Genomic DNA, 22484 nt, shown 5'->3' with positions numbered 1-22484 from the left:
CGGCTTCTCTTCGGGGTCCTCAGTTCCCGCCGGCGCCACCTGAAGCCCAATCACCTCTCGCCCCCCTCCCAATCCCAGCACCTAGCCAACAGCCACCAGCCCCGTAGAAGTGACACCTCAATCAATTCATGCCCCCTCCTATATAACCCAGCACCTTTCCCTAATAAAGCGGAACTCTCCGGTGAATTGCTGCTATGTGTCGCTCCTTTCCTTTCAGGGAGGATGGGTGAGAAGGGAGGGAGAAGGGGGAAAAAAGGAGCATTACAATTAGCACAGGGAAGGCAGTATAGTACAGAGAAGACAAGTAGTGACTCTATAGCATCTTACTATGCTGATGGACAGTGACTCTAATGGGGTATGTTGGGGGGACTTGATAATGGGGGGAATCTAGTAACCACAATGTTGCTCATGTAATTGTATATTAATGATACCAAAAAAAAAGAATGTGTAATATTGCTTAAAAGGACTGAAAATAAAATAATTAAATCAGATACATAAATTAAGTTATGCCCACAGGGGAAAAAAAAATCATTTAGCAAATCCCCTCTTCTGGCACTTGAAGGGTTAACATCACAAAACAGGTTATTCATCCCAGAAGGAATGAATTACCTGATTGTAGGTTAGCACCTAATAGATAACATTAACCTACACACCCAATCTGCACCATTAATCACTGTCTCAATGCCTTTCTTTTTTCTTTTTTTTTGGCAATGAATTTTGTATCCTTTGAGTTCAGAAGGCAAAAGGAGCTCCAATCCTGGAAAAATCACTTGGCTATAACATATGGTACTTTCCAGAAAACAACACTAATCTCACAGAGACAGTGAACACCACGAACCAGCAGCTTGAACTGTATCTGGGAAGCAAGACCTATTGGGTGTCTGCAGTTTCTTACAATTCTCTCGGGGAGTCTCCAGTAGCCACTCTAAGGATTCCAGCTTTTGGTGAAAACTGTAAGTACAGTGAAAGTTCTTAGATGCCTGGCTTCATCCAACTGCCAAGGAGTAGTCCCTGTTCTCTTACAGGTTGCTGTTTCTCTTGAGTCAAAATGAAAATAAAGTGGGTACTTTTTAGGTTATGCTGGGGAGAGCAAAATCTCCTGGTAACTGGTGAGCTCCTTGAAATAAAGTTCCTTTGGAACAAAGCCTGTGTTGAAAAATCAGAGACTTCAAAAATCATGTGATGCCAAGTAATAAGCCTAGAAGTTGTACATGCAGCTTGTGTTGGTCTAAATAAAATGTAGCCAGGTTGAGCCATATAAAACTGTCACATCTGCCGCTCCCACCGTAGTGACTGAAGCCTCTCCTGAGACCTTCGCCTCAGGGCACTGACCATGTCCCAGCCTTGGTTTTGCTCACCCTCCCATTTTCTTCCTTGTTCCCCTTCCAACTGGCTGCCAAGTTAGGACTATGTCTTACACTTACACTTGCCAATTCACTTCTCATTCTACTTTCATTAAGTAGTTTGTCACAATTTACTGTTCCCAGGCAAACACATATTTCATATTCTGTTTTGGAACAAAATATCTTTGGTTCTTATTCAAGGACTTATAGGCAATGGATTTCCTCTTCCTTGCTTTATTTTTCTCAAAAAAAACCTTACTATTCCTCATTTAATATTTTCTCATTTATTTTATTTATTACCTCTCTCTCTTCATGGATGCACATTCTATGAAGGCAAAGATTTTTTACTCTTTTTCTCTTCTCTTTCTTTTCCTCCTCCTCTCTGCCTTATCTTCCTCACCCCCTTCTTCACTTCCAACACCTAGAATTGGTACGGAGGAGTTGCCACGGCAAAGGCACTTGGTAACTATTTGTTGACGCACATCACAGTTAGGGAATGCATTCTCCAGTTTGCCAGCTGTTTGCTTTGATCTGGACCTGTTCAGGCATTTACACTACTAGTTCTAGACTTGCCTGCTTATGTTCCCTTCTGTCTCTTCTTAAACTTAACCCGCTTCTTCCCTTACCTCATTTTAGAACTTCTATATATATATGTCGCGTGCCCTGTCCTCGCCGGCAAGAACAGCATGCAACAACAGCAGGATTCTTCTGCAGAAAGCTTTATTCTTCAGCTCTTTGTGAAACAAATGAGTTGGGCAGGACACAGAGGGGAAGGAGAGGCTTGCTTATATAGTTCTCATGCTCTGACCTGGTTGGTGCGGCTCCATATGCCTTATTAGCATAACCATTTGGTGGGTCTCATTGGTCCTTATGCCAAGGCGCAATTAGCATGTAGTTTAGTGGTGTGGGATGATTTGTCATTAGGAAGTTCGGGGCCTTCCGGCTGCCCTGCATGGGGCGCTATTTTCTGAGCACGGCTGCCAACATCTCCCCCTTTTTTGTCTAACAGAAGCTCAAGGCGGAACTTGCCAGCAGAGGCGGAGACAGAGGCCTGACCTCCATCATACTTCTTGATGCCCCCTTTTTGGAGAGGGGTTCTGGGCATCTACCCCTATGCAGTCAGGCATGCCTCTCAGAGGGGTCCAAGACCTCTTGCAGTGCTTTGCCTCGCATCCTCTGGCTGGCGTTGGGACCGCTTGGTACAAAGGGTTTGGACCCTTTTTCTCAACCCTCTTGCACCATGAGCTTCTTAAAGAAAGCTGTGATTAAGCATTGAGGTACTCGGGCCTGGTGCAGTGCCACATGGGCTCAGGGTGCAAGAGCTACCTCAAGCTAAAGCCGAGCTTCCTTCTTAAGCATGTTGAGCCACACTTGGGGAGAGGCGCCAACGTCTATCGCCATTAGGGCTTGAGCAAGGATCACCTTGTCCTGCTTATGTTGGTTGCGGAGTCTACATAACAACCAGAGTAAGAGCATGAGACCTCCAAGCAGGAACACGCCCATCCCAGCCATGCCCGCCCACTCCTTGACGTGGGAGAGAGCTCTGAGGAACCAGGAAGAGAGTCCTTCCGCTACGGAGATATCTAGACGGGTGGAGTTGATGTGGATAATTTCTCGCCGCAGCTCTTCTAGTGTCCCATCGAAGTCTTGGGACCAGTTTCCTGAAAGATACTGGGACAGGTCTCGTGACAGATTAGCTGCCCGTGTAAAATTTTTATATTGAATGCTAGTGATGCAGAGGGCACGATATTTCCGCTCACATCCCAATTGGGCCATTTGCCAGAGCACCTCCATTTGTTCCTCCACGAGATCTATGCGTTGATTGAGGATCATTATTCCTCCTTTCAGTTTGCCATCAAGTGTGGACTGTTGGTCCAGGGCAGAAGCTACTGAGGCTGCAAGGTTATTGAGCTCTGTAGCCGATTTGATGGAGGTGTCTAAAGCTATACCAGCGGCGGTGGCTGCGACCGCGGTCGCGGAGATCAGGAGCACTATGGCGGCTGTAACACCGAAATCGCGCCTTTCTCGAAACAGAGTCATGGTGTTAGGGGCGTCTACGGGAACAGGGACCCAACGGGGGATGCGGACTACCAAAGCATTGGTAAAGTTACGCGCATCCCAACACTGAGACAGAAAGCAGGTTTCATTGGAGCAGGAGTCAAAGCTACTATTGGATAAGATAAACAGAAATGGGGGGTATACGCATACTGGAGAAGGTGGAAAAAGGGAATTAGGTGACTCTGGACCTGATTTTGCTGAACACGTGTAGTTCTCGTTGTTATGGGTCATGATCATGTTCCAGTGTGCGCGCATGTGGTTATTCTCGCACCAAAAGGTGATATTTTTTACACCGATTCCCCCACCCTGGAGGGCGGAAAAGGGGGAGAGGTCGGTACACGAGCCATTGACTCCACACAGCATCCATTTATGGAAGGGGTTCATGCTCAGCTGCTGACGAAACTCGCCTTCGAGCACCTTTACTGGCCACCAAGCCTCATTGGCTGGCCGTCCCTCCATATCTGGGGAGATGGTAAACTCCTGCCTCTCAGTTGCCCACGTTACTACAGTTGACTGACAGTCAGTCCAGGGCCACAGCTCTCCCTCATAGTCGCCCACACAATGGGAGGCATATTTGGGTTGACGAGGCCTGTCGGTGGAATTGTTCTTGGGAGAGTGTACAAATGTGCCATTGATCCAGAGAACCATCTGGTGGATAGTCATGTTCTTATAGGACGGGCTCCCTTCCTTATTAGGCCCTTCAAATTTAGCTGACATAACGGGGAGGCTACTGGCCTCTAGAATTATGTCACTGAACCATCCGTATTTCCTCCGTTTCAGGGAGATACAGCCAGCTAGATTCTGAGTGGTGAAGCATAATGACCCATTAGTTACGAAGGATCGGTTTTCTCCCAGGGGAGCTACTAGGGTGTCTTTAACTAAGTAGGGCAAGTTCATACTAGTATTGGTAGTGAAAAAGCGCGGAAAAACGGCTGCATTGAAACGGACAGGCATAGGCTTAGGAAAGGCAGACAGGATTCCCCATCTCAATACTCCCTGAGTCGGGGTCTCCAGTGTCAGGAGCAGGGTCAGGAGGTACAGCGAAGTCATCTCCTTTGTTTAGGACTTTCCTCGTTAGGCGCTCCGGGATCCAGAAGGGATTTTCTTCACCCTGGGGGAAAACACACACAGCTCCCCTGGATCTGATTATGATTGGATCCGGGCCCTTCCATTGGTTAGATAACACGTCCTTCCATTTTACTAGTTCTTGTGGGTCTTTTGGCCACTGATTATGGCGATCCGCTGCTGTATGGCTTTGAGCATCCAGATTCAAAAAATTTATAGTGAAAAGTGCTAGGGTTATGGCAGTTTTTGGTGTGGGGGGTATATCTTCAATTCCCCCTTTTTGTTTAAGTAAATAGGATTTGAGCGTGCGGTTCGCGCGTTCCACAATCCCTTGACCCTGTGGGTTGTAGGGAAGGCCAGTGATATGTTTTATCCCCATGTGATGACAAAATTGAGCAAATTTTGTAGAGGTATAGGCTGGGCCATTGTCTGTTTTCAGAATCTGTGGTAATCCCCATGCGCTCCAAGCTTCAAGGCAGTGCTGGATGACATGGGAAGCTTTCTCTCCTGACAATGGGGAGGCAAAGATGACTCCTGAACAAGTATCCACGGATACATGTACATATTTCAGTTTCCCAAAAGACGAAATATGCGTCACATCCATTTGCCAAACTTGTAAAGGCCTAATACCTCTGGGGTTGATCCCAACATGAGGTGTGGGAAGGAAGCTGCAGCAATGTTGGCAGCTAAGGACAATGTTCCTAGCTTCGGCCCTGGTTATGCTAAACCGCTTGCGCAGTGTTTCGGCAGTGACATGAAATTGTGTATGGAATTTTGAAGCTGTGGTGATAGGGTCTAGCAGGGGAAAAGCTATATTTCTGGTTGCGAGGTCTGCCAGGTGGTTGCCTTGGGTCATAGGCCCGGGAAGGCCTGAATGTGCTCTGATATGAGTTATATACAAAGGAGATTGCCTATGAAGTAGTGCTGATTGTATCTGTTTGAACAAAGTGGCTACTGGGCTGGACGCTTTGATTAGCCCGGCCACTTCTAGAGATTTGACTGCATTAACTACATAACAGGAGTCAGACACAATATTTAAAGGTTCAGGAAAGATTTGTAGGACCTCTAAGACTATGCGACATTCCACTATTTGTGGAGTGTCAGGCGTGTAGCCTTTTGTCACAACTTTGCCATCATGGACATAGGCACCTGTGCCTGTCTTAGACCCGTCCGTGTAAACTGTTTTTCCATGAGGCAGCGGGGTTAGGCTAGTGACCCGAGGAAATACTAGGAGATGATTTTTGGCGAAGTTGATGAGGGGATGTTTAGGGAAATGATTATCAAAGGTTCCTGAGAAACTGTAAGCAAGTATGGCCCAATCATCATTCATAGCACATAATACTTGTATCTGTTCTACGCTGTAAGGGGTTATAATTTTAGCTGGAGCCTCTCCGAAATGTGTCATGGAGGTTTTTACTCCTCTCAAAGCAAGTTTGGCCACGGCTGCTGGATAGTACTCTATTGTCCTAGCCTGAGAGGCTTGGGGATGAATCCAGATCAGTGGGCCGTGCTGCCATAAGACTGCTGTTGGCAGCTCTGGGGTGGGAAGGACACACAACTCAAAGGGTTCATTCGATTGCACTCTATTTAATTGTGCTGTCATCAAAGCCTGTTCTACTTTGCGAATGGCTTGTAATGCCTCAGGTGTGAGGGAGCGCGGTGACGTTAGTTGTGGGTCTCCTTCTAGGGTTTTAAATAGTGGAGTCAATTCAGTGGTGGGTATCTTTAAGTATGGGCGCAACCAATTAATATCCCCTAGGAGTTTTTGGAAGTCATTCAAATTTCGCAATTGATTATGTCTTATCTCAAGCTTTTGGGGGCAAATTACATCTGTGTAAATGGTTGCTCCTAGGAATTTGCTAACACTAGATTTTTGGACCTTCTCGCTTGCTATATTCAGTCTCCAATTTTCTAGGGATCTAGTGAGATCTATATATGCTTCTTCTATTTCCGCTGGTTGTGGGGAGCAAAGAAGGATGTCATCCATGTAATGGATGATCTTTAGCGTGGGATAGGTCTTACGAATTGGGTCTAGCGCTCGCTGAACGTACAGTTGACATATGGTGGGGCTATTTGCCATTCCTTGAGGGAGGACCTTCCACTGAAATCTGGCATCGGGTTGTTCATGGTTAATAGCTGGCAAAGTAAAAGCAAATCTTTCCCTGTCCTTGGAGCTTAGAGGTATAGAAAAGAAACAATCTTTAATATCTATTATGAGCACTTTCCATTCTTTGGGTAAGGCAGAGAGGAGTGGCAGTCCCCGTTGTACGGGTCCAAGCATTCTCATTTGAGCATTTACTGCTCTCAGATCATGAAGCAACCTCCATGATCCTGACCTTTTCCTGATTACAAATATGGGTGTGTTCCATGGGGACACAGAGGGTTCTAGGTGTCCCACTTGGAGCTGCTCTTGCACTAAGCAATGAGCTGCTTCTAATTTTTCAGAGGATAGGGGCCACTGAGGAACCCATACGGCCTCCTCTGTGAGCCAAGGTATGGGCATGGCATCTTCAATGGCCCCTATGAAAAACCCAGGCCGTGACGGTCATTCTTTACTTTGGGCAGGATGGGCTCTATGTGTCCCTGTTGGTGTTTCCCCAGCCCCTTGCCAGGGATGTATCCCATGTCCATCATCATGCCTTGGGCGGGGGTGGAGTATTCATTAATGAGTTTGAGGCCTAAGTCTCTCATGACATCCCTCCCCCATAAATTGACCGGTAGAGGGAGTACATAAGGGGTGACTGTACCCTCTTGTCCTTCAGGGGCTCGCCATTTCAATGGTTTGGCACTAATTGAAGGGCTTGACTCATATCCTAAACCTTGTAATGAATGTGAGGATTGGGTCACAGGCCACTTGGAGGGCCACCAGGTTGCAGAGATAATACTTTTATCTGCTCCAGTGTCTAGGATTCCCTCAAAGCTCTTTCCCTCTATTTGAAGAGTTAATTTTGGTCTGTCTGCTAAATCTAATACTATGAAGGCTGAATCCCAGTCAGAGGAGCCGAAGCCCCTTTCTCCCCTCTCCGTGTTGGTAGCAGGATAATTGGCGTGGAGACTAGGTAAAACTAAGAGCTGGGCTATGCGGTCTCCCGGGGATATAGGATAGATTCCTCTGGGAGCCGAACACATGATTTTTACCTGTCCTTCATAATCTTGATCTATGACTCCGGGATGAACTACCAGGCCTTTCAATGCAGCAGAAGAGCGCCCTAGGAGTAACCCAATGGTATTTGGTGGTAGGGGGCCTTTAAAGTCTGAAGGGATAGGCTGAACTCCCATCTGTGGAGTCAACACTATTCTGGTGGTGGCACGGATGTCCAATCCCGCGGAACCTGAAGTGGCTCTCCTTGGGGGGCCTGGTTGTTCCCGAATGACACTTGCGTGCTGGTTGCCCCATATATTTGCGGGCCCTGGTGACGGGGGCCCCTCTGGGCGTTTTTTGGCAACTCTAAGGGTTTCCCTTCTATATCTTTAATAGACCGGCACTCATTAGCCCAATGCCTGCCTTTCTTACACTTAGGGCACAACTCAGGGGTCTTTTGGGTTGTTTGTTCTGAAGCTGGGCTCCTACACTCTCTCTTTATATGTCCTAATTTCCCGCATTGAAAGCATTTGATACTTCTGTTAGTGATCCTGGCTTGTTTGTGGCTCTGTAATATGGCCGCGGCTAGGCCCGCATTGGTGAGTGGCCCTCCTATTTCTCTACAGGCTTTCAACCAGGCATGTATCCCTTTTTGTTTCCAGGGTGTTATCGCCTGTCTGCATTCCTTGGTACATTGTTCAAACACTAATTGCTCCACTAGGGGCATTGCTTGTTCCTGATCTCCAAATATTCTGCCTGCGGCCTCTATCATACGAGCGACAAAGTCAGAAAATGGCTCGCTCAGCCCCTGAATAATTTTTGTCAAATTGCCTGATACTTCTCCTTTGTTGGTGAGGGCTTTCCATGCCTTGGCGGCGCACGTGTTTATTTGTGCATATACCTGTAAGGGGAAGGCGGTCTGGTCGGCTACCCACTGTCCTTGGCCCGTCAGCATATCATATGACCATGCAGGCTGTCCTTCGGCCGCGTTTGCGCGTGCCTGGGTCATGCTGATATCATGCCACAATGCCTTCCATTCTATGTATTGCCCCATACTAGAAAGGCATGCCTTAGTTACATATTGCCAGTCTGCGGGTGTCATGGCTGTCTCTGTTAATCTCTCAACTTGTGCTATGGTATAGTTAGCACTGACTCCATAAGCCCGAACGGATTCTGCTAACTCCTTAACTTGTTTATGGCTCAGGGGCTGGTGAGAGCGTACACCGTTATCCTCAAATACAGGAAACATTTGTCTAATTGCCTGAAGAGTATCTGGGTGGCAAAAGGAGAGTGCGCCACTCACGTAAGGTGGCGGGGCAAAGGGTGTCGGGGGACACCCTGCTTTCATTTTTTCCTTGGTCCGCTTTTCAACTTTGCTGGTTCCCTTACTTCTACACTCTGCGGTTTTATTTTCTTCCCCTTCCTCTGCGGACGTTAATTCCTCCTCAGATTCCCTATTGGAGAGTTGGAGGTCCCTCAACTCTTTCCAGGGGTATTTACTATTTTCTCCGAGGCGATTGTCACTCGCTTCTCGGGGCTCTTTCGCTTTTGCCCTAGGCGGGCTTTCTCCCTCACTCTGAGGTTTCTTTACCTTCGTTTTTGTGGCCTTTTTTCGGCCGCGCGCGCTCTCTGTTTCCCGTTCCGTTTCTGACATGCTCTCTTGGATATCTGTCAATGCTCTCTGACCTTCTTTTATTACCTTTTCACATCTCTCATCTTGCAGACAAGCTCTAATCAGTTTCCAGAGGGGCCTGGTGCCTCCCCTCAGGCTACCCTCCTCCTCCTCTCTATCAAGATCTTTCCCCAGTTTGTCCCAGCTCGGGATTGAGAGGGACCCTGAACAAATGAACCAGGGGGCCACACGGTCTATCTCCTTCACAAAAGATCCTAAGACTTTGCTGGAGACCTTCAAGTTTCGCTCTTTGAGAGCTGTCTGCAGCGCCGTGACTAATGACGGTGCATTCCCCATGGTGCCTCCTTATTTACAGAGAACCATCAACCATCATCCTAAAAAGCAGGGGCCTCTCGGAACTTACCCCTCCGGGCTTTCTTCTGACCTGCAGTTCTGAATCCTCTCCAGATGTCTGAAGGGTCCTCCCTGTGCCGGTGATGTTCTGGTTCCCGGGTTTCGGCACCACTTGTCGCGTGCCCTGTCCTCGCCGGCAAGAACAGCATGCAACAACAGCAGGATTCTTCTGCAGAAAGCTTTATTCTTCAGCTCTTTGTGAAACAAATGAGTTGGGCAGGACACAGAGGGGAAGGAGAGGCTTGCTTATATAGTTCTCATGCTCTGACCTGGTTGGTGCGGCTCCATATGCCTTATTAGCATAACCATTTGGTGGGTCTCATTGGTCCTTATGCCAAGGCGCAATTAGCATGTAGTTTAGTGGTGTGGGATGATTTGTCATTAGGAAGTTCGGGGCCTTCCGGCTGCCCTGCATGGGGCGCTATTTTCTGAGCACGGCTGCCAACATATATATATATATTTTGTGTTTTGAGCTATACTTGCCACTATTTTAGTTAGTATTTAATAGTATTCCCCACACTCCTTAGCTTCTGGCATCTTAGTTTCTCCCTATCCAATACTTGTAGTGATTAAGTTTCTGACAAATGTGTGTGTCTTTGAATACACATTCTTGTTAATAGAGGCACTGCTGAATAGTAATATCAGTCTCCTGGTGTGGCCCTGTAGTGAGAAGCATTAAAGTGTAGAGGATAAAAATATGGCTTTGGAGTCCAACAGCCCTGGTTTCAAACCTTTCATTAGATACCATAAACCTAAACCTTTCGCAAGTTACCTAACCTTAAACCTGGAGAATGTTAGCTACATGTAAAACGGGGCTATTATATAGTAATACCTACCTCACAGAGCTGTTGTGATGATTAAATGAGATTGTGTGGGTAAAATACTTTGTCTAGTCTAATTATTATTTTTGTCATTCTTAATAAAGTTTATGATCAATTAAATTTCTATTACATATGGATTATCAACTTTAAAATGCTAGAAAATACTTCAAAATTATGCTAAATTCATATAGGGTTTTTTGTTTGTTTTTCCCAAATCTGAAGCTAGTGCTTTATGTCAGAAGCATCAACATGATAATCAGTTATACTGGTCATAGACCAGGTAGGCAAGCTATAGCTTGTGGACCAAAGTTGGCCTGACACATGTTTTTTGTAAATAAAGTTTTATTGGAATACAACCACACCTGTTCTTTTCTTTTTTTCCTTTTTTACACATTGTCATGTCTCCTTTTGTGCAACAATGGCAGGCAGAGTTGAGTAGTTGTAACAGATAAAATATTTACTATTTGACTCTGTGGAGAAAGTTTAAAGGCCCCTGTCTTGGACATATAAGAAAGTAATGTTTTACAGAATTTTGTTTCATAAAGAGGTGTCAACTGGAGAATAGTTGAGTAATAATAGTTATTGTAGGTATAACAATCATTAAATAAATGTAATTATCATGTCCATTAGTGTATGTCAACATTGTGCTAAGATGATAGGTTAGTCAAATGTTAGCCTTGAAATGACCCATGGCATAGATGGTATTAGATCTTCTTTGTGATGATGAAGCTGAGATTCAGCAAAGCTTAGTAATTTGTCTGAGGTCTCTCAGGTGTAATTCAAGCCCAGGTCTGTGTGATTCCAGATTTGTACTATACACTTTATCAAGAACCTTGGATTTGGTATTAATAAGTGACTTAGAATTCTCATTGCAGTTGCTGCATGGCCCTGAACTGGTTATTTACCCATCTTTAAAATAATGGATTGGAATAGATACACCTTCAGGTTCCTTGTTGTCTGACCCTCCTTGGAGTTCTAGGACATTCAGACCCCAAGGGCCTTGGCCAGCAGGCAGCTATGGAGTGGTCTGAGGTAGGGCCTAGAACAGCACGGCTGCTTGCACAGTGAGGGGCTGAGGAAGAGGTTGGGACTGAAGGTGGGCGAGGACAGCCAGCAAAGGCAGGGTGCCAGGCATCAGGGAACCACATTCAGTAGCCAGAACTGCCTTCACGCAGACCACAGGAAATCAAAGGTGTTAGCAGTCAAGCCCTACCCCCTTTTTCCCAGGGAGGATCTGTATTACCTTCTGTGCCTGGGGATGTTATATCTGGAAAAATTACCTAAAACTTTCTTGTTGAATGATGGAGGTATCCAGGAGTTCATTTGCATCGAGTAGAATGATGAGTTGAAAACTTCTCTTTTGTGCCCCTTAATGCTGCCCAAGCCCTTTGTCCTTCCAGGCTGACTCAGGGCTTAGTGAATGGTTTCCCTGCCCTCTGGCGCTCAGGTGCTGGTTTGTTGCCTCAATCCCTGCAGCACTTTGGGCTCTTTAGACCCAGCCCCTGCACAGCCGAGCGAGCGAGCGAGCGAGCGCTGTGCTGGGAAGGAGGAGGTGCAGAGGGCTAGGAGCCAGCACTCACTCCTGCCCTCAGGTCAGGATTTGTGGGCAGTTTATTAACAAAGTGTCTCCAGATTCACCAAATTGGTGAATTTTCTTTTTTAGTTCAAATAAATTGAATGAAAAGAAATAGAGAAAGCTAAACAAACAAAGTGCCTCCAGGGGAACCAAAGGAAGCAGAGGCAGCAAGACCAGGGAAGCAGGGAGGTCAAGCCAAGGGGCTGTTTGATTTTCCCAGGGCTGCTGTGACCAAGACCACAGACTGCAAGGCTTCAAACAGCAGAAATTTACTGTCTGACTGTCCTGAGATTTAGAGGTCTGAAATCAAAGTGTTGGCAGGACCACACTTCACAAGTCCCCAGGGGAAGGTCCTTCCTTCCTGCTTTTGGAAGCCCCAGGTGTTCCTTGGCCGGGCGCAGTGTGGCTTTGATCTCTGCCTTGGTTTTCACAGGCCAGCTTCCGGTGTGTCTCTGTCTCTGTGTCCAAATCCCAATTTTTTTAATAAGGACACCAGTCATATTGGGTTAAGGGCCCACCATCTTAAGTTAACTACTTATATCTGCAACGACCTGATTTCCAAATAAAGTTACATTCTGTGGTACTGAGGATATATTTGGGGGAGGGAGGGGTGGATACAACTCAACCCATAACAGGTGCAATCTGCAATAAAAGTCTTGAGGATAGTGGGTCCAGCCTGACCCAGAAAGGGGAGTGTGGAGTGTAAGTTACATCTCAAAGTTATCCCAACCAAGCAAAACACACAAAAACATTAAGAAGGAATCTGAGAAGATCAGGGAGTATGAACATCATCTGCTATAAGAGGCCGGGTAGGGTCCAAATGCTCCAGTAAGGACTTTCAACCTGACTGGAACAGCTGCTGAGGGTGCTTAGAGGCCATGAGCAGGGGAGGGCAGGGAGGACGAAGCAGGAGTCCTAGGGACTCTGTGAGGCTGCCTTCCCGGCTCTGTGCTCCGGGCCCCAGCCCCACCCCGAGTTCAGCTTCACACTTCCTTCACGCCTCAGTAGCCCTTCCTCAGAGCCACCCTTTCAGACTGTTGAATGTTTGGTCTTGCTTCTAGGAGGAGCAGCTGCAGCGTCTCCTACCGGCCGAGTTTGGGAAAAGGATCCATGAACTCTGCCCTTTAAGGACAGCTACTCCTGAATATGCACACAGCCTGCTGGGGCTAGTTGCCTACAGACAGCAGGATTCAGTATCCCTGTCCCCACACCAAATCTCCACCCCTGGCCTGGGCTTCCAGCTTCAAAAGACATTTTGTTTTTTGGAGGAACACTGTCTCCTCTTCTGTCCTCATCCAGGGCTGTCTTCCATGTTCATTTCAGTAAACATCCTGCGGATTCCAGTTTTGAAGGCTCAGGTGTGTCGTGGGCAGTGAGGAGCACGTGAGGGAGGAGAGCCAAACCCCTGGATCTCCCAAACCCCACTCCTTTGTACCTTTCTCCTGTGCCTCTCTGCACCTCCAAGTAGTTCTCCTCTCTTCCACATAGTCAGAACATTTTCAGTAAGATAGCTCTCTAAATTCTGATTAAATCCTAGATATTGGATTTTAACTCCATGTTCAACTTCTCTATGAAAGGAATCCTGTGGCCTATTTCAGACCATGAATTTTCCGCAGCCTGCATGTCTGTATCTTCCTGGTACAGATAATTCTTTGAGGATAGGATTCCATAGCCTGGTTGTGCAGGGCCAGCCTAGAGGGTTGAAATTTGAAGCCATTTCCCTGGTATAATTTTAGAGTTACCCTCTCTCAGCTTGCCAGCTGCAGGATTACTGGTGCCTGAAATTCTATGTTTAGAGATTCATTCTTTGTCTCAGGCTTGCTTTCCTTTTGATTTACCTGTGGAAGGTAAGTCTTTTCAGTCATCAACTCTCTCATGAGATCTTTTCCTGGAAAAATTCTGGTGAATTTTTGGTAGATAAAGATTAAGAAGGCATTTAATCATCCAGTTGGGGGTTAAGGAAAGGGATACAATAAAACTGAACCACTAAGGGAGGTTGCCGTGGAGATCCTGAACTTCGACCTTCCTTATGATTCGGGCAATGACTGGCTGCCTATGTGGTTGGTGCATTTGGGGAATGAGTTGGCTAGCTGTAAAGCAGTCTTTTTCTCTTCTTCCAGCATTTCAGTGTATTGAGGCCATGCAGGCCTTCCTCACTCAGGACCAACTGGTGGTGGAGTGGCAAAGCTCTGTTCCAGAGGTGGACACATGGATGGTTGAGTGGTTTTCAGAATCGGCCCCAAAGCCCTCCACCTTTTCCTGGGAATCTGTGTCTCAGGCCAGGAACTGGACAATCCAGCAAGGTAGCCAGGGCAGACCCTACAGGTTCCCTCTGTATAGGATTCAATTTCATCAGATTTTAAACCTTTAACTTTGGCTTCAAAGCTATAAAAACAGTTAATAGCATTTGACAAGCTAGTACAAGCTTAGTGAAGTGACACATTTCTTGGCATTTCCCAGCAAGCCTGGGTGGGGAAGCCATGAGTATCAGACAAGGTATCTGGCCTGTTTACATGTAGAAAATACTATTTTAACACTTGCCACCAGCTATCTTGATCATGGGGATAACACCAGAGTTTGTATCCTAATTGTCCTACCCAGGGCACCCCCTTCAGTTTGGGTCACCAATTTAAGAGCTGGGCCCTTTCCCCAGGTGATTGATATAGAAAATAGCCTTCTTTTCAAGAAAGTCCTTGTTCCCTGTAATACACATTAATGAGGTTTTACACTCCCAGTCCCATCAGTCTAACCCTTAATACTGAATAGCATCCATATAAAGAATCATGCTCATGCAGGGATGCAGGCAGACAGAGGAGCTAGAGTTCATGGTATCTGAGTTCTCTAAGATGATTTGCTGTTTGACAGAAGGATTCAGTTTATTCTTAGTGCCCCCAAATCATATAACAAAATCTGTGATGGGGGAGGGACTGAATCTCTTACCTCTCCCTTCCTGGATCTTTCATTTTGCCAGAGGGTTTAGTGCTAAGAATTGCTTTAAAGAGGTTAGAACTGTAATAGACATTAGAGATCATCCAACTTAACCTCCCTTATTTTCCAGGTATGGAAACTGTAGAGAAATAGTATCTCTTTCATAAATCTTAGGGTATAACTCTTACTCTAGCATTCCTTGTACTATGTCATACTCTGCAGTAAATGCTTATTTCTCTCTCTCTCTCTTTTTTAACAGATGAATTAAAACCTTTCTGGTGCTATAACATCTCTGTGTATCCAGTACTGCAAAACCGAGTGGGCAAGCCATATTCCATGCAGGCTTATGTCAAAGAAGGCAGTATGTATGGACAAGGTCCTGTGGGGGCAAGGAAACATTGGGGCCTGTCCAACATTCAGACAAGGCTGTGAATGCCTGTAGCTCATTCACAGTTGCCTTGCTGCTCACCCACGCTGCCCCTTCAGTCTGTAGTCAGCTATATGTTTGATGCAATCACGGTCAGGTTATAGGTTCACTGAGTGTCAAAGCTAGGGTAGTCACTGGTGATCAAGTCCAAGCTCTTTACTTCATGGAAATGAGCATTTGAGGCTCAGAGAGGTAAAATAATTTGCCCAGATTCACAAGGAAACTTAATGCAAATAACACTGTAAGCAGAAATAACATTTAGTTAAGACCAAGTTAGGGACCCTACAAATCAATCCTAAGTTGGAGATACTAAAAAATTATTTTTCATTGTGTAGCAATAAGCACTGGTGAACTGCTTAGACTATATTTTTATCTCGTTGGAAGCTAACATCTTCCAGATTCGACACTAGAAAATATATCCTGTCTCTCAAAGGTAGCCCATGGGGCAAACTCTTCCACAATTTGATAATGGCTGTTACAGTTATGAGTGGAAGAGCTGGGGGCCAAATTAGAATGAGAAGTCTATGAGGAAGTACTTTTTCTCTGGTCTGTGACACATCTTCCCTTCCTGTTCAAGATAGATGACTCCAGAAACTAATGTTCCCAAACAGGTTGATTCGTCAGTTCCCTACTCAGCACTGATTTTGGTATGAGTCCTGGCCAGAGCCTTTGTGGGGGAAGGATCAGCTCGGGTGTGATGGAGTGTTTATTATTTCCTGTCCTGTAAAGTTCCATCAGCAGGTCCTGTGACCAAGGCGGAGAACATTGGTGTGAAGACAGTCACGATCACATGGAAAGAAATTCCCAAGAGTCAGAGAAATGGTTTCATCAGCAACTATACCATATTTTACCAAGCTGAAGATGGAAAGGATTTCTGTAAGTGTGCTCATAGCCAAGTTGAAGACCCCCCAAGCCCCACATAGATGCTATGGCCAGACCTGCCATAGGGACGACTCCCATGGTTAGTACTGTTTCCTTGCCTGAGTCACTTAGCTTCTTTGAGCCTCTCTGGAAATGGGGCCAGGAGCACTTACCTCTTGAGCTTTTTGCAGTCAAATGAGAGTATAGTGACAGTACTAAGAGTCCTGTAGGAACCAGGGGAATTGATATAATTTGTCCTGGTCAGGCTGTGAACAGGTTGGCCTCCTGGGAACTTGCCAATCATTATTGAAGAGTGGAGTGTGCCTGGATTAAAGAGTGGATTGTGAACAGACCCTATTTGGTGGCACTTACCCCAGTGCAGGACCCTTTACTCCTACCACCCATTGCCAATTCAAACTTCTTTTTTAAATCCACAATGTCTCCTGACACCCTAAATTCTAAGCTAGACTTGTATTCATGTTTAATACATTTTTTTGTAATTGTTACAGTAAAATACATATAACAAAATTTACCACTTTAAACATATGAAAGTGTATTGTTTATTGACATTAAGTACATCTGTAATGTTGTGGGACCATTATCACTCTTATTTCCACCCTGTACCCATCAGTCAGTCATTTCCCATTGCCTCATCCCATAGTCCCTGGAAATCACAAAGCTGCTTTCTATCTCTATGGATTTACCTGTTCTGGCTATTTCACATAAATTGAATCATACAATACATGCCCTTTTGTATCTGACTTCTTTTGCTTAGCATGTTTTCAAAGTTTATCCATGTTACAGCATGTGTTAGTACTGCATCCCTTTTCACAGCTGAATAATGTTCTATTGTGTGGCTAGTCCACATTTTGTTTATCCATTCATCAGTAGTGGACATTTGGGTTGTTGCCACCTTTGGTTACTGTGATTAATACTACTATGAACATTGGTTCTATTAATTGGAACAATACTATGAATATTGGTGTACACATATTGTTTTAAGTCCCTGCTTTTAATTCTTTGGAATACACAGTAGTCACCCCCTTATCTGCAGTTTTCACTCTCCATGCTTTCAGTTACCTGTGGTCAGCTGCGGCCCAGAAGCAGAAGATCCTCCTTCTGACATTTGTCAGAAGGTCAGTAGTAGTCTAACACTATGTCACAATGACTTTGTTGTTCACTTCATTTCATCTCATAGGCATTTTATCATCTCATTATCATAAAAAGAAGGGTATGTACAGTACAATAAGGTATTTAGAGAAACATTCACAAAACTTTTATTACAGTATATTGTAATTGTTCTATTTTATTAGTCATGTTAGTCTTCTTACTGTGCCTAATTTATAGATTAAACTTTATCATAGGTATGTATATGTAGGAAAAAAACATAGTTCATATAGGGTTAGGTATTATCTGTGGTTTCAGCCATCCACTGGGAGTCTTGGACTGTATTCCCTGTGGATAAGTGGGGACTACTGTATACTTAGGTGTGGAACCGCTGGGTCATATGATAATTCTAGTTTAACTTATTGAGGAACCACCAAACTGTTTTTGCACAATGGCTACCCCATTTTACATTCCCACCAGTAGTGTATGAGAGTTCCAGTTTCTCTAAATCCTTACCAACACTTGCTATTTTGTTAAAAATATATATTATGGCTATCCTAGTGGGTATGAAGTGGTATTTCAATATGGTTTTGATTTGCATTTCCTTAATAAAAATGATGTTGAGCATCTTTGCATGTTTTTGTTGGCCATTTTTGTATCTGCTTTGGAGAAAGTCTTTTCAATCTCTCTGCCCATTTTTAAATTGAGTTGTTTGTCTTTTGGCTGTTGAGGTGTAATATTTCTTTTATATATTCTGGATACAAATTTCTTATCAAATATATGACTTGCAAATATTTTACCCATTTTGTGGGTTGTCTTTTCTCTCTCTTGGTAGTGTGTTTTAATGTACGAAAGCTTTTAATTTTGATGAAGTCTAGGTTGATCTTTTTTCTTTTGTTGCCTCACTTTTGGTGTCATATCTAAGAAACCTTTGCAAATTCAAGGTCATGTAAATTCACCCTATGTTGTCTTCTAAGACTTATATAGTTTGGGATCTTTATAATGTGGTGTTTGATCCATCTTGACAGGCTAGTTTTAAGCAGAGCATGGTTAGAAGCATTATGGTATGAAAAGGCTAAGCTTGGAAGTATAGCTTCCAGTGATCTAATTTCAGTGTTGCTAGACTGGAAAAAGTACAATTTTCAGCTAGGTTTGGCTGTGGTATTTGACTAACACAGTTTTTCTTTAGCCAAAACAGTCAACTCCAAGATCCTGCAGTATGACCTGGACTCCCTGACACGGAACACCTCTTACACTGTTCAGGTCATGGCCAGCACCAGAGCTGGGGGGACCAACGGCACCAGGATAAACTTTAAGACATTGTCAGCTAGTGAGTATTTCCATTAAGCCCTGGATACATCTCCTTGGCCTTTTCCTTAGGCCGGTCAAAAATGATCTTTGCCAAAGGCAGGAGGAAGCCAAATGGAAGGGTGATACGTTGGTGAGCAGAACTGTCTGCTCCCTGACTCACTGACCTTCCATGAAGGTATATGGATGAGGAAGGAGTAGGGAAAGCAGGCAAACTGAGAGCTGAATTTGCAAAGATGGTCATTTTGCTACTTCCTTCTGGGTAGCCCCATATCATTTTCAGAAAGAGGGATCAAGTAAATGCCAACTCACCCTCAGCCCCAACCAGCTCCTGCCTCAAGGCTGTCTGCAGTTTCACAGTCAGCAATTTCTACGTGTCAGAGGTTACTGCACGAGGGGGTGGGGAGAGAAAACCTTGTTTGAGCAAGAGCCATTGGCTCACAAAAAGATACTTAACCTCACCATTTATGAAGTTTATTGAGCAAAAAGGCACATAATATGTTCTATTTATCCCAGCTTTTACATTAAAAATAGGGAGCAAGAAAAACTTAATACAAGAAAAATATAAATTACAATGTAATTGCATAAGATGGTTATGGGAAATGTTTTAGAGGGAAAGAAGATGGAGGGTGTAGGGAGATGAAGAAGAAAGAAGGAAGGAGAATGGGAGAAACAGAGAAATATGTTAATTTTCCCAAGTCCTTGAGTGGTAGAGATTGAATTTAAGAATATACTAACATTGTTTTAAGGGAGGAACAACCTTTTATATCAAAAGTGAAGGAGCATTTGCAAATTTTGCAGTAAATACTAGAAACAGTCTGGTTTAAGTATTCTTAAAAGCCTCTTGTTGATACATTTTCCAAAGAATAAAAGTAGCTTTATGTCTCTTAGAAAACATGCTCCGTTTTAATGGATTAACATTGCCTTTTTCAGTTCTTTCTGATACTGTTCTTCAAAATCTTGTGAAATCATGTTGTATTTTCACCGCACTAGACATGGATTACATTATTTGATGGAATTTTCTCTGGGGGTCAAATGAAAGGTAAGAGACTGCCTTGGAGCTCAGCAGTTCTTACCCTGGGTCTACAGATTACAGATCGCCCTACTTCTACCTTTTTTTTAAAAAGTTACATTTATATTCTAAATATATTTAGAATACAAACTCTGTATCTAGAATACAAATACATTCTAGTCAATATGTTTGACTAGATAAGAACATGGTAGCAGAAAAATTTGGCAAATGAGGGGATGTCACTCTGTCTAAAGCAGAGTTCAAGGTCAAGGCAGAAAAGAAGAAAAACATTGGATTTTCCCATTTTTCTCTTTTTACTGTTTTCATTAATCATAGCCATGTCACTCTGCCTAAACTGGTAACATCTCTCATGATCTCTACTTGGAAAAACAAAAGCCATACAAAACCCCAGGAACCATGTAAAAAGTACTTCTTATTCTGAAAAATAACTTGCATGCCATAGAGGACCGCACTTAGAGAAAGATAATTTTTCTGTACTCTTCTGGTGACTATATATTTATCAAACCTACTTTTTTTTTTGAGAGGGCGTCTCTCATATTTATTGATCAAATGGTTGTTAACAACAATAAAATTCTGTATAGGGGAGTCAATGCTCAATGCACAATCATTAATCAACCCCAAGCTTAATTCTCAACAGTCTCCAATCTTCTGAAGCATAATGAACAAGTTGTTACATGGTGAACAAGTTCTTACATAGTGAATAAGTTCTTACATGGTGAACAGTGCAAGGGCAGTCATATCACAGAAACTTTCAGTTTTGACCATGCATCATGAACTATAAACAATCAAGTCAGATATGATTATTCGTTTCATTTTTATACTTGATTTATATGTGAATCCCACATTTCTCCCTTATTATTATTATTTTTTCTTAATAAAATGCTGAAGTGGTAGGTAGATGCAAGATAAAGGTAGTGCTGTAAGAGGGCAAATGTAGATGATCAGGTCTGTGCCTATAGACTAAGTATTAATGCAAGCTAGACAAGGGCAACAAAACATCCACGGATGCAGAAGATTTCTCTCAAAACGGGGGGGTGAGGTTCTAAGCCTCACCTCTGTTGATCCCCAATTTCTCACCTGATGGCCCCCCTGCGACTGTGCCTGTCTTAGGTTGTTCCTCCCTTGAGGAATCTTACCCGTCTCTGGCTAACCAGTCATCTTCCGGGGCCATACAGGGAAATGTAAAGTCGGTAAGTGAGAGAAAAGCATTATTCTTTGAAAAGATTAGCTTCTTACTTCTTTGCAGATTTATGCCCTGTGGCTTCTATGCCCAGCATTTGTCTTGAGGTATCTTTACCACTTGGAAGAATTATGATACTCAGTAATTTTTGATATGAGGCACGAATTCTATTTAAGGGTTGTAATTAGGAAGAAAGAAGAAAAGCTATAGAAGTAGCAGACGGAAGAAAACATGGGAAGATTGATTATTTCTTTGACATATCTTCTTGTAGAGTAACATAAGCATGTATAGGTTTTAACAAACTACTAATTAAATTGCATACACACATCAACATAATAGGAATACAGTTACATAACCAAAGCAGATCTATAATTACCAGCCATCTCCAGTGAAACCAAGAAAACCAGTTAGGCACCCTAGGCATTTGTGAAAATTTACCTATATGATGGATATTGTCCAACTGTACTTGAACAGTCTTGAGAGAAATCAGACAAATTAAAACAACCCATTCCTGGGAACTGTTCACATCCCATATGTTCTTTTAACAGTAGATAGTCTGTAGTTGTAAAATTTTGGAGCACTACAACTTGCACTTCTCCTAATTCTTGGTTGAGTTCCAACAGTATAGATCCAGTCAAATTTGTTGTTTTACTGTATGCACAGGCCAGCTTAGATATCTCCTTCTTCATTTCTATGGCAAGTCCAGGAACCGGTGGGATGAATGCAGCTACAGCTGTAGCAGCGCCTGGATCTTTGTTGAGATTTTTTGATGATCATCTTCTGGTATGAGTCTACCAGAGACTGCTGATGTTGGAAGTTTTTCTTCATATCCTATCTTAGTTCATTTTCTGTAGCCAAATTAGGCTTTGATCCTCTGTATAAACACAAACAAACCCTTTGCCCACACTTTGATATGACCTTTATACCATTGTGAAGAACCTATTGGACATCACCACACAGGAACTGCTTTTTTTTTTAAGAGAAAGGAATATTATCAGAAAAATGTACTTCCATAGCTGATCATCTGACACCTTTTAAAAGATCAAAATTAAGGATATGTAAAGCATGCATTAATCGTTGATTTGCAGTTAGTTTTATCCTATCAGGGAGTAATCCCCCTTTTCTTTCTCTCTTTTTTTTTGTTATTATTAACCTACAATTACATGAAGAATATTATGTTTACTAGGCTCTCCCCTACACCAAGTTCCCCCCACAAACCCCATTACAGTCACTGTCCATCAGCATAGCAAAATGTTGTAGATTCACTACTTGTCTTCTCTGTGTTGCACAGCCCTCCCCTTTCTCCCACCCCCCACATTATGCATGCTAATCATAATACCCCCTTTCTTCTTCCCCCCACTTATCGCTCCCTACCCACCCATCCTCCCCAGTCCCTTTCCCTTTGGTACCTGTTAGTCCATTCTTGGGTTCTGTGATTCTGCTGCTGTTTTGTTCCTTCAGTTTTTTCTTTGTTCTTATATTACACAGATGAGTGAAATCATTTGGTATTTGTCTTTCTCTGCTTGGCTTATTTCACTGAGCATAATACTCTCTAGCTCCATCCATGTTGTTGCAAATGGTAGGATTTGTTTTCTTCTTATGGCTGAATAATATTCCATTGTGTATATGTACCACATCTTCTTTATCCATTCGTCTACTGATGGACACT

The 22484-nt window shown here is 43.8% G+C and overlaps 1 protein-coding gene across 10 annotated transcripts in view; it reads left to right on the top strand.

The window, feature by feature from the left end:
• The window catches only part of IL31RA (interleukin 31 receptor A), a 96867-nt gene that overhangs the window by 61461 nt on the left and 12922 nt on the right, over positions 1–22484 (top strand). For 9 of the 10 annotated variants that reach the window (XM_073236202.1, XM_037022339.2, XM_073236173.1 and 6 more), the window contains 5 exons: positions 737–953; positions 14092–14274; positions 15159–15260; positions 16056–16202; positions 18484–18624. In XM_073236202.1, coding sequence (XP_073092303.1) covers positions 737–953; positions 14092–14274; positions 15159–15260; positions 16056–16202; positions 18484–18624 — 790 coding nt within the window. The remainder of the gene's footprint in view (positions 1–736; positions 954–14091; positions 14275–15158; positions 15261–16055; positions 16203–18483; positions 18625–22484) is intronic. The other variant, XM_073236201.1, reaches the window with a different exon arrangement.

The sequence above is a fragment of the Manis javanica genome, chromosome 1, assembly GCF_040802235.1.
Source record: "Manis javanica isolate MJ-LG chromosome 1, MJ_LKY, whole genome shotgun sequence".
Classification (NCBI taxonomy): Eukaryota; Metazoa; Chordata; class Mammalia; order Pholidota; family Manidae; genus Manis; species Manis javanica.
The sequence above is the reverse complement of the archived record's forward strand: the minus strand, read 5'-3'. Positions and strand labels throughout refer to the sequence as shown.